General features: G+C 39.3%; 1 protein-coding gene across 3 annotated transcripts in view; it reads left to right on the top strand.

The window, feature by feature from the left end:
* The window catches only part of fbxo41 (F-box protein 41), a 36,901-nt gene that overhangs the window by 1,751 nt on the left and 22,733 nt on the right, over window positions 1-12,417 (top strand). For all 3 annotated transcript variants that reach the window (XM_016679265.1, XM_007567249.2, XM_007567250.2), the window contains exons 2-3: window positions 6,697-7,467; window positions 8,908-9,137. In XM_016679265.1, the coding sequence (XP_016534751.1) occupies window positions 6,919-7,467; window positions 8,908-9,137 (779 nt within the window). In that variant the 5' untranslated portion in view covers window positions 6,697-6,918. The remainder of the gene's footprint in view (window positions 1-6,696; window positions 7,468-8,907; window positions 9,138-12,417) is intronic.

Below are 12,417 nucleotides of genomic sequence, written 5' to 3'. Positions count from 1 at the left end.
ATATATAATAGACCAAAGCAAATAATCCACATTTGTAAAATAGAAGGAAAAATAATAAAGGATTTTCAAAATTCTTTACAGATATCTGAAAAGGGTAAATTATTTATTTAATTATTTACTTAAAATACTTAAAACAAACCCCTACATCTTGCTGAAAAGTTACTTTTAAAGTCGTTTTGTCTTATTTCAAGTTTACTAAGATATTTGCACTGGAAATGAGACCAAAAATGCTTAGTTAGATTTTGTGTTTTTTACACAGGCAGCTCAGGACAAACTAAGCTGCTCTATCGACAGAGAGGGAAGCTTTAAGCCTGGTCTTAAAAGTAGACATACACTCTGCCTCACAGACTAAACATTTGGAGCTGGTACCACAGGAGAGAAGCCTGATAACTAAAATATGTGCCTCCTAAGCTACTTTTAGAGATTCTAGGAACCACCAGTAAGCCTGCAGTCTGAGAGTGAAGTGCTCTGTTAGGAACATATGGAACAACCAGATCTTTGATGTATGATGGAGCTTGGTTATAAGAGGGAGAGTCTGAAAATGCATTCTGGATTTATCAATGAGCAAATGAAGGGAAGCTAAAATAGGAGAAATATGATCTGCCATTTTTATTGTCAGCAGAACTCTTGCTGAAGCATTTTGGATCAGCTAAAGGCTTCTAACTGCATTTTGTGGACTTCCTGATGGTAAAAAATTACAACATTACAGCCTTCAAGTAAAAAAAAAGCATCGACTAGTTTTTTAGTGCTACTCCTGAACAAAAATATTTGTCATTTTGGCAATATTATGGAGGCAAAAGGATGATCTAGAAACTTGTTTCATTTGGGACATGAATGGCAAATCCAAAAATAACACTGAGGTACTTTGCTTTATTACCAAAGGCCGATTTATACCATCTGGATTAAGTGATTGACTAAGCAGTTTATTTCTTAGTCTTTCTGGTCCAAAGACAAGAATTTCTGTCATGTCAGAATATAAAATCATAAAGTTGACAAAATGATACAAATGTCTACTCAGAAACTTGCAAAGTATACAGTATTTAGTCAATAAATCAGTGTCAAGAGCTAACGCTAAATACCAAGCTAATGTATGATTGCTGTCAAGTGTGACAATGAAGAAACAGGCTAAATTCAATGACAGTGTAACATTTGAAAATCAATTAATGACACCAGACAGAAATTTTCAGCAGCCCAAAGACACTGGATTCAGCTATGCTAATTGGACAGATGTTTAAAATTTTTTCCTACCAACCTCACAGAATTTTGCATTTTAGTTTATTTCTACGGTGAAAGTTAATATCGCCCACAAGAGAAAATGACAAGATATGTCTGGGGAAATTCACTATTCAGTGAGAGTCAGTTGGTGGGAATGTTGTGCAAATAATTCATATTACATTTAGGCACACGTTATTAACTGACATTAATAATGCGGACATTATAATGCTGTTCTGGAGGATACTTGCCAGCTTTTATTGGTTCAGGTTTATTGTGAGAACATATATAAGATAACAGTTCTTGTATCATCTCGACCAATTGTTTTGTTTACTTGAAATCAACTATAAAAATAAATCATTGGGCTGTGAAAGGGATTCATTTCGAAACTGGAGGTGCCAGTTGAGAAAATGGCTCAATTTGTGGGACGATGGTCGTGTCGCACCTCTCATGAACGCCCGCCACCTCCGGTGTTGCACTGCAACGTGCCAGTTGAGAGCTGCAGCATGTCTGGGTGAAGGCCTGGCATGCTAGCTGTGATGCACCTTGAGTCACTCTCCTTCTCACACTCCCAAACAAAACAAATCTGTGTCAGAGACCGCTGGCTCGCAGAAATAAATCTTAACCGGACTGCATGATGGAGCTGCAGAAAGAGAGAAAGAGAGAGAGAGAATACTGAGCAGAGACTGTGTGAAACAGAGAGGCATAGTTTTCTTTTACCAGTTTATTAGAAACCAAAGCTTTAGGCCTTCAGCAAAAAGGGAGATGGAGGGAGATGAATAATATGGGCTTCACAAAGCAGATAATTATCACTCAGACAATAAAGAAACAGTGCAAATGTACTGGACACAGACGAGACATATGAAAGCATTGTAGGGACAAATCAATGGCAGCAACAACATGTAGCACTAACAAGCGATTTGGAATCTTCTGGACGTTTTCTCTCTCCTTCATTTTATGATTTTTGCATTAACCTGTACCACTTGAGAACGAGGAAAAAAGGTCGTCCTGTAAGACATGGCGATTTTTCAGCTGCTCAATGTTTGAATATGAAAATTTCTGCTTAGTTTTTTAGTGAAAAGCAAATGCAGCCAGGTTTGTTCACGGTGGCAGTTTTTGTTCTTTAGAAAGGTCTAAAATTTGGGAGAAATAATTTGCTAGCCATGAAATTTACATTTGGTCCAAGTTAATATGGTCTATGGGTGCATCTCTAATGCAAATACATTCTACTGCTCCAGACTTATTGTTAAAAAGAACTTTACTTTCCGTGCTGAGAAAAATAAAATCTTAGTGTTATGCTGATGTAGATTCTAAGTCATACACGAGGTCTTTAGGATTAGAGGCAAGATTTCTTTACAAAACAAGAGAATCCATTTGTAATGACAACCAAAAACTACATCAGCAAGAATACCTACTCTTGTCTGTCAAGTATGGTGGTGGAGGTGCGATAATTTGGGACTCTTTGAGAACCATGCAGTCATTGATTTGACCCCAAACGCCTCTGTATATCGAGGCCACATTGTCTGCTGAAGGTTGGCCTGAATTGGGCTACCAACAGAACAACGGTCTCAAGCACAACAGCAAATCTCTGACAGCAAGGCTGAAGAAAAAAATAAGAAAAATAATCAAGACACTGCCATAAACTCCCTTCCCTTTGGTAGGATTCATTGAAATGAAGTGAAGCAATGCTTTAACAGCATTGAGAAAACAGGAACTTCAAGTTCTTCCTTTAGAAGGTGTTTAGAAGTTAATTTTTCTATACAGCTCTAGCCATTTTAGATTGATCTTTCTTTAACAATAAGAACACAGTTGAATATTCAGTGATTCTTTTCAGAACAAGAACCTTGCTGGATGATGGGGGAGTTGGTGGCCATCTCTCGTGTCTGTCTGAAGCGGTCATTAGCCATCAAGGTAATGACCGCTTCACAAGCTAATGCCCTGTGATGAACTGGTTTCCAGTCCATCATAGGTTAATAAAGAGACACATTGAACGAACAACCATACACACAGACACATCCTTATATCAAAGAGCATGTATCAAAGTTGCCAGTCTTAAGCGCATATAGTTGGACTGTAGATAAAGCCAAAGCGCCCAGGAGAATGTTTGGAACAAGCCTTGGTCAGGATGAGAACCCTGAAAGGGAACAATGTGACCAACTCCACTACTATGCAGCCCTTATTTTTTATTTTTTTTTTGTCATGGCCTGATGTAAAATCCTTGAATGGACAAAGGTTTACTTCTTTTTTATTAAAGCTGTGGTTTTCTTCATCTGTTTGTGTTACCCAGCCTTGATCCCTTCTTTTATGTTCAGAAACTTTTCCTGGGTGTGATAAATGGATTGGGAGTGCAGTTTTCCAGGTCACAGCCCTCATGTACGCAGTCGCTGATAAAGAGACATTTACTGAACCTTTAATATTATCTGTGTCACTTGTGACCTTGCTGCAGGGAATAGGTTCCCCCTGCAAGTCTCTCTACATATTGCTAGGTGTCATTGCTCGGTTTGACCATTAGACAGCTTGCAAATGTGGAGATATGACAGAGGAAAAAGAGATTACATCTCTGCAGGGAGCTTCGAACAATAGCTTTTCAATAAATGTCAACAGAAGAGAATAGCTTATGGACATTTCTAATGGGGAGTCTTATAAGTTGGGAATATTGGTGTTTGTCCAAATATTAGACAAAACATAATTGTACAAAATACACATGGTGCGCTTCCTAATGCTGCACACTGTGGCACACAGAGGGGAGTCTTGCCTTACCACCAGGTGGCTGCTTTGTGGAGATTGTTTGTTTCACTTAGCGCTTGTTTGCATCTCGGATTAGTGCTGCAGTACAACTGCCACTTTGACGTAGTTGCAAATCGGCCTGTGATCAGTGCAGAAAATGAGCATGGATCGGTTTTATTCCCTTCACTTTAGTTAAAGGAGAGAAAAGATTTCAACTTGTTTCAAAGCCAGAATACGACTATTTGGTTCCAATCGAGTTAAGCATTTCCTACTTTTACATCAGTTCCACGATAGCGAATGCAACTTCAATGTCTGTTTCATGTATCTGTGCAAGAATAATTGGAACAGCGAGGGGAAATGCAAAAGCTTCTCCCGCATCATTTGTCATAACAGAAAGGAATACGGTGAACAATCCAGCTCTGTAATGGTTTTGCCTGCTGACTTCAGTTTGGTGAATAGGTCTGTGACATTCTGCCTGCTTAATAAGTGGGCACAGCTTGCCAGTTCTCTCCCCGAATTCAGCCTCACCAGACATCTAATAGCGGTCTCTGTGATTTCAGGGGATTTCCAGCCTCTGAATGGTCTGCGTCTGTGACTTGTCATTAAATTTCTAATGGTGGCTGTTTTCCTCATTCACAGCTACTGTAGGATGTGGAAGAGTTCAGACAAATCTCCACTGCTTCAGGCTTCAGTCTTAGATTGTAATTTCTACCCAGATGTAAAGTAGCCAATCTTAAAATAAAAACAGTGCACGCTGCACTATTTGGTTGCACTACTTCACACTACCTCGACCAAAAGCTGTTCGGCAAAGAGGATTTTCTTTTTTTCTTTTTCCTTTTTTTTTTCATGGGTGTAGCCCGAAACCTCAGCTCTACTGCTTGACCCACAGAATGCATTTTCCTGGCAAATGCGGCGCCATATACAGGAAAATAAATAAATAAATATTTAGTGTCAAGAAACATTGTTACAACAAAAGAAAAACAAACATTACCAAATAGACCAGAAATGTAACGTTCTGGAAGGTCTTCAAATAATCCTAATTTAAAGTAGCATATATGAGAAGGAGGAACAAAATGTTAAGCAATTTTCATCCACTGAAGTTTTGTGAATGAAGAAGTGTGTTGTTTGAGAAAAAGACAGTATTTATACTACAGAGAGTTGGTCATGTTATATGTGTCCGTTTTCATTTTTCAATATGGGGAATGTAAACACAGTGTTGAATTTCACAACTCACAGAGAAGAGCAGATGGTTGCAAGTCAGATAATTTACACATTTAGGTTTTTGGTCTTAATATTATCTTGTTTGACCTCAGACACTCAACCCAGAAAAATGATGTTGGCACCAGTGAGCACTCTCCTTAATGGAGCCATTTTCATTTCCTGGATCTCTGAGAGTTTTCCCTCTACATAGAAGGACAAAATTCAGGAGTGTGATGTTGAACTCGAACTAAACCTCTTATGTTTCTGCTCTATTAAATGTGTGGACTGTTACCGACAATGATGACATGAAATGATATAAGCAGTGACTAAATGACCTCTGGATGTTGCAGTTGTTTTAAGGACTGTTATTTATTTTCTCTTTTGTTTGCAAGCATATTTCTTGAGTTTGCGTTGTGAATAATAGCATTCAAATTGCTAAAACTGAGTTTAAACAGTGAAACAGTAACAGTATAAGAGACAGCAATGGTAAAAGGAAAAGTAAACTATTTGTTTATTTACAAAAAGAGAAATTAAGTTTTTTTTAAACAACAATAAGATAATCTTAAGTGACAAGACAGCAACACCAATCAAAGGATATTAGTTGCAAGATAGTTTTTTTTTTTTTTTTTTTTTACTTAAAATGCACCACAGAATATATTTTATAAGATTAAGACTAAAGCACAGAGAAATTGACAATTTTACACTTGAAACTCAAAAATCCCAATCTTTATCAGTCAGTGAATGCCTCATTCAGTGAATCCTACCTGAGGCATTTACTCTTTGGTGTGAAAGTTTGGGGAAGAAGGCGTTAACACCAGCTTTTGTGAGGACCATTGAGGTGGTGAGTGTGTGACAGATCTGAAACAATTAGGAGTGACAGAAATCTTTATTTATTTATTTTAGATAAATAAATAAATAAAGATTACTTTTTGAAAGTTCTTTATTAAAATTAGTCACATTCAAAACCCTCTAGTCTTCCTACAGTTAGAGGTCATTTACTATATCAGGAGCAGAAGATGTCCCACCATACATGAGAGGTTTAAATAAAAATGAAAAGATTTGGAATTGACATTTTGAACTTTTATTTTAGTAGAGAGTGTGATTCGTCCAAATCATAAACATCAAGTGATTATTCCCTACACAGTACAGAGCCTTACCTTAACTCTCACATTTGTAAAAAAGATACCAAAAATTACAAAACCAGAAGACTTCATGACAGACAAAAGTTGAAAACCTAAAAGACAAAATTTGCAACTTTGCTGTAAACATTAAGTTTAGCTGATAGCTACTGAAGTCAGCCTTTCAGATTTTTTCACCAGACAAAAAGTCTCTCAAAGTTGGTATTCCAGTTTGTGCAATTTATGGTCAATGGAAACACATCTACCGATTAGCGAAAAATTTGAATACCAAGGTTCTGACCAATCCAGTCATCTGCCAGAACATCTCTAGCTGAACATTTTCAGATTGTGCCTAATGGTATGAACGTGACTTGATGAAACTCAAACTGTGACTTGTGTTTTTTTTCTTTGTCTTTTTTTTTTTTTTGCATCCATTCAGGTACTCAGGACCTCTAAAGTGCAGAGAGTGAATGTTCCCTCCCTGCGCAGTCATGTGACTGACCTGGCTCTTCCATTTTACGGTGGGATCTTTTCCTCCTCATGCTGACTAACCCAGTCCACCCCATTCTCACCATGAGAGATCTGACCTCCGTGCCCTCATACTGGCGCTGCCGTCGTGCCGCATGAGCGCCTCCCTCCCCTCCAGCAGTTACTGCACGGAATGGCCTCTCTGGACCTGCCATACCGCTGTCCTCGCTGCGGGGAGCACAAGCGCTTCCGAAGCCTTTCGTCCCTACGAGCCCACCTGGAGTACAACCACACGTACGAGACCCTTTATGTCCTGTCCAAGTCCAACAGTGTATGTGACGCCGCCGCTCTGCTGCCCCTAGTGGCCGAGGGAGCTCTCCTCACGCCCGCCAACAACAACGACCCCTTCGAAGCGCTCCGGCCTTCGGCTCTGAAGGAGCGCCACTTTCCCTGCCGGGAGCTTCCCTGTGCCGACGACCTCAGCTTGACCCCAGCTAACTCCAACTCTGCGGCCAGGTACATTCCTAATGTGGAGTTCCCCCTGGGGGAGATCTTCATGAAGAAAGCGATGACATCCACGGATCCAGGCAGCCATGGAAACCCCAGCACTGCTGTGGCTGTGGCTGCCAATGTGGCTGCCAGTGCTGTAGAGGCGGCTTACGAGGAGGGCCTGGCGAGGCTGAAGGCGCGGGCGTTCGAGCGGCTGGAGCTGGACGAGAGGCTGGAGAAGTTGTCGGAGGAGGTAAGTGGGATTGCCGCTGTTATCAGAATAAACTTTATCAGCAGGAGGTGTATTAACAGGCTGACTCTGGTGGCCATGTACTTGCTCAAAGTGCAAGCCTGATTTCTGGAGGGGGTAATTGCAAAGTGCAGAAGCAATCAAGGGAAATACTTATCCCCCTCCCTCCTTAGGCTGGACATTAAACCGTCAACAACACTTCTCCTGACACTCTTCTGCTTTTAAAGAACCTTGAGCTCAGCAGCAGACAGGAAACTAAGGAGCTCATTAGAGCCACAATCTGAATGTGATCCAGTCCTTCTAAAGGTAGCAATCTTGGAACAGCTAATATGTTGCATGTTGGGGGCATAGCGTCTACACCTTTAATCAGAAACTCTCATAAACAAAGTGAATATGCAGGAAATTTGAGGAGGTTACCCAACCAACAGAAATGCATATTTCTTAGCCTTTGGGAAAGTAGATTTTCGATGTGAGCACACTAATACTCCTATTTATTTATTTATTATTTATTTTGTACTTTTGATTGTGTTGGGGTTTTTTTTTGCATAAGGAAGAAGCTTTCAGCTTCAATATTTCTGTAATTTGTCATACAACCAAAAAGTAAAATTTTTTAATAGACCTACATACAGAATTGTAAAATGAAAAGAAAATTGGGTTTTTAAAATACTTTGCAAATGGAAATCTGAAAAGTGTGGTGTATATTTCACATCCCTATTTTGTAGAACATTCTCTGTGACTCTAGCTGCTTTTTGGTGTTTACTTTTTCACCTTTGCAGATCCAGAAATTGAAATCTTTGCCCATTCTTTCAACCTCCGTCAGTCTTGATGGAGAATGCTGCGAACGGCAGTTTCCAAGTGTTGCCACAAATTCTTATTTGGATTTACATCCGGAGTGTGATGGGGCCATTCTTACACATGAATGTACTTTGATCTAAAAAATGTTTTGGCACTCTTGTTCTGCCGTAGATGAACCTCTGCCCCAGTCTGAAGTGTTTTTGCAGAAAGTTTTCTCTCGTGATTGTCCTCTGTTAAGCTCTGTCCATTTTTTTAAAATCAACTCCAACGAGCATTTCTTTCTTTGCTGAATAAAAGCATCCCCAAAGCATGATACAGCCACCGCCATGTCTGAAACATGCATGGAGTCCAATACAGTTAAGGTTGGATCTCATCAGATCAGAACACAATCTTCCACATATTTGCTTGAGGAAATAAAACTATTTATGGTTTTCTGTCAACAACAAATTGCATTACTACATTAAATTGATTACTCCGTAAAACTGTAAATCAATTCCTAGCAGAAGTCCTTAATTATTGATGTGGTAGTTACTTTGTGTTAAATTTGTTTACATATCATGCCGATTTTTTTTTTTTTTTTTTCTCTCCAGTATGTAAATTTCAAAAGGACATGAAGCAGCTGAAACTGTCGGCCTTCTTGTTTTGTAGGTGGAGCAGAAAATAGCGGCCCGTGTAGGCCGTCTCCAGGCGGAGCTGGAGAGGAAGAGCTCCGAGCTGGAGAGGGCCAAGCAGGAGAGCGAGCGGCTGAGCCAGGAGAAACAGGACCTGGAGGACAAGGCCTCTGAGCTCTCTCGGCAGGTGGACGTCTCCGTGGAAATGCTGGCCAACCTCAAGCAGGATCTGGTGAACAAGGAGGCAGAGCTAAACCACAAACAGCAGTGAGAGGAATTTCATTTTTCAAAGATTTCATTTGCAACAAAGTCAGTTTATCTTATTTTGTACAGGAGTAATTTTTTATTATTATTTTTTTTCTAAATTTTACCTGGATTGCACTAAATAGACTGCAACAGACTGGTGACCTGTCCAGGGTGTACCCTGCCTCTCGCCCGAAATGTTCGCTGGACTTAGGTACCAGCAACCCTCCTTACCCCACTAGGGAAAAGGGTGTATAGAGGATGGATGGATGCAGTAAATAGGAACATTTAAGAATTGTCAGACAAAATGGCACCTTATTTTTCAAATGATTACTAATGGGAGTTACCCGTTGTGTGGGCGACCTCCTGATTTACAGCCACAGCTGCTACCTGCTCATTTCAAATGAAGACCAAAGCAAACTGCTGCTTTACAAATTAGTGCACAAACAAGTGGAGTTGTTAATAACGAGGAGCTTGTAATTTACCAACAACACTATAAAAGCTTTTCCTCTTGGTACAACACAGGCCCCATTAGCATGAAATGGCACAATTATTGTGGGGAAAGCTCTTATTAAAACAGAACGTTAATCAGGACAAATCTGATTTCAAAAAAAGCCAATCAGACTTCTCTCTCTCAGTACATTAATTTACATACAGTTGTGTTCATTTTTTTTTTCATTGTTAATGGGAGACAAACAAGACAAATAACATTATGAAAATCTACAGAGCCAGAAACGGCAATCTAGCACGAAATAATTTTTCAATATTCAGGCTTTATCTTAATATACCATAAACTTTATAGAACATAATGATAAAATATGTAATAAGTTTTAACCTTTTAAATACAATCAGAGACTCGGACAACACCTAACTGAACAAATCAGAAGTTTGTTAAATGCCAAACAAAAAATTAACAACAAACAGAAAGATGATACGGTATGAGCCTGCATGTGCACAAGCATTCTTTAGTTTCCAGTGATCTCAGGAGCAGCCATTTAACCACAGCTTGCTAGAGAAAGTCCTCACCGCAGGCTACTTTTTTTAGGCTTAAAATAAACACGGCACATGTGACCGAGAGCAGATGAAGTTGGAGACAGCCTAAAAGACAGCAGGCAGAGATCAGAGTCAAAGTCATTACACAATGACTTTACGTACCCATTTCCAACCAAAACATTTGTTAATTTTTTTGCAAGCCACACAGCGATCGCATATCATGGTGCCTTGACAACTCCATGAGTCCGTCTGTTGCACAGCAGCCTGCAACCTTCTAAAATTTTCAGGGTTTTTTTCTTCCTCCTTCTGCAAGATTATAGGCCAAACAGCAGCTTTCACAAAACCTAAGCAAAGCCGTATTCAAACCTTTTTCCTTCAGAAATAAGTAAACATAATATATCTGACTCTTAAAACTCAGTAACTTTTGCTGGGCTTCACTTGTCACAGGTGAGTGAGTGATGTGCTTAAGAGTGTTAGTTAAAGAAAACTTGATAGAAACTGCAAAAAGACATGAACTTTCAGCCTGACAATGACCCTGAACATACAGCTGATATTTCAATGCAGTGGTTCAGATTGAGACATTAGTGGTGTGTTAAAATGGCCTAGTCAAATATCCAGATCTAAAAGGAATTAGAAATCTGTGGCAAGACTTGTATATTGATGTCCACAGATGGTCAACTTTCAGTCTGGCTTTTTTTTTTTTTTTTTTAATTGAAGAACCCTGCAAAACATTCAGACTCATATCTCAAAACACTTGCAGCTTCTTTAAGGTTTTGTAAAGTGTTGACTCAAATTAAACTTTGTGTTGCACAATTAGCCAAACAATAATGGTACAATGTGCTGCACCTTTATTGGCACCCTGTTTAAAGAAACGGGTAAAGAAAGGGTAAAATTAAACAAATCAGTTCAGCTGTATTAGCTCACACTAATACAACTTTAACGCTGTCTTTTTTTTTGTTTGTTTTTTTTGTTGTTGTTGTTTTACCATAATGCCTTGGTTCAGGCAATATTATCCTCCAAAGAAAGACCCGTTCCCCTTGTTTCCCTCACCTCACCCTTGTTGATGTTTTAATTCAGCAGATGAGTATTGCATCTGTCCTCTTCCTCTTGTACACCGGTGCCCTTCAGGGCCGATCAGGTGCTGATTGGATGGTTGAAAAGAAGCAGCTGGGCAGGTAGCAGCAAACTCGTCTCATTGCGTCCTGCCAGTCTCTCCATAAAGCTGCCAAGCTCCTTCATGAACTAGTGCCACTTCTGCTCTGTAAATGGACTTGGACGTAAATCATGGCATTATGAAGCAAGTTGAACGCGATTTGGAGCCGTCTGGCAGTCTGGCACTGAAAGTGAGAGCTGAAATGCTTTCAGAGCTTTTATTGAAATTAGTCCCAGACTGATTTATTGTTTGTTTCCAGACACTGATGTTATTTTTAGTTGCAACCTGTAAGCTGTGCAAAAAAAAAAAAAAATGTTTTTACCGGAGAGCAAGTCTTGTAACCTTCACTGTCCGATCCATTACGTTTGTTAAGAAACAAGCAAAATTAAATTTATGTCTCATTTAGACTAATTGATCAGAGATGTCGTGACTGAGGTCCAAACACTGATATTAGTAAAGCTCTCACCTTTGTTTGCTGATTGTTGGCCTTAAATGCAGACAAAACCTTGGAGTGTACGTGGTTACATGCAGGTCTGGCATGAAGAGAACAGATCGATTAGAAGAGACAGAGGAACGGAAGGAACCAATGAAGAACAATGAAAACCAATGAGTTTATATACAGAAGGAAAGAGCAGAGATTGACATTGAAAGCAGGTGAATTAATCGAGATGTATGTGAAGCAGCTGTGGTAGAATGACAGCAGGAAACTTGAGGGAAAAAAGAATATAAAGTATCTGAACTAAGACTCAGCAAGAGCCACAAACCTAGGAAAAAATAAGAGCAACACTAACCTCAGAGAAATAAATCCAAATGAACAAAGATCAGAACAGAAGAATAAACCAAGAAACCAAACACAAAGGAAGGAACTGATGTGGCAACACCTAGTGCGTAATGAACACAGAGAATGGAACAAGGATGGCAAGACCTGCAGAATGTAGTTAAACCAGAACTTCACATATAGTGAATAAAAAAAAAAACATTTTTTTTTTGCATTGTATGAAGTTAAATTAGACCAAACGTCTCATGGTTTAGGTCAGTTAAAATTTCCAAAATTATTGGTATGTTCTAAATGACACAATAATGAGAGAAAGAATGTGTTAGAGATTTATTTATTAGTGGCTTCCACCTTGCTGAGTGGCCTTTTAGCTCAGGTAAGTA

Source organism: Poecilia formosa, unplaced genomic scaffold, assembly GCF_000485575.1.
Source record: "Poecilia formosa unplaced genomic scaffold, Poecilia_formosa-5.1.2 Scaffold206, whole genome shotgun sequence".
In the NCBI taxonomy this organism is placed as follows: Eukaryota; Metazoa; Chordata; class Actinopteri; order Cyprinodontiformes; family Poeciliidae; genus Poecilia; species Poecilia formosa.
This window is presented reverse-complemented; position numbering and strand designations above follow the sequence as displayed.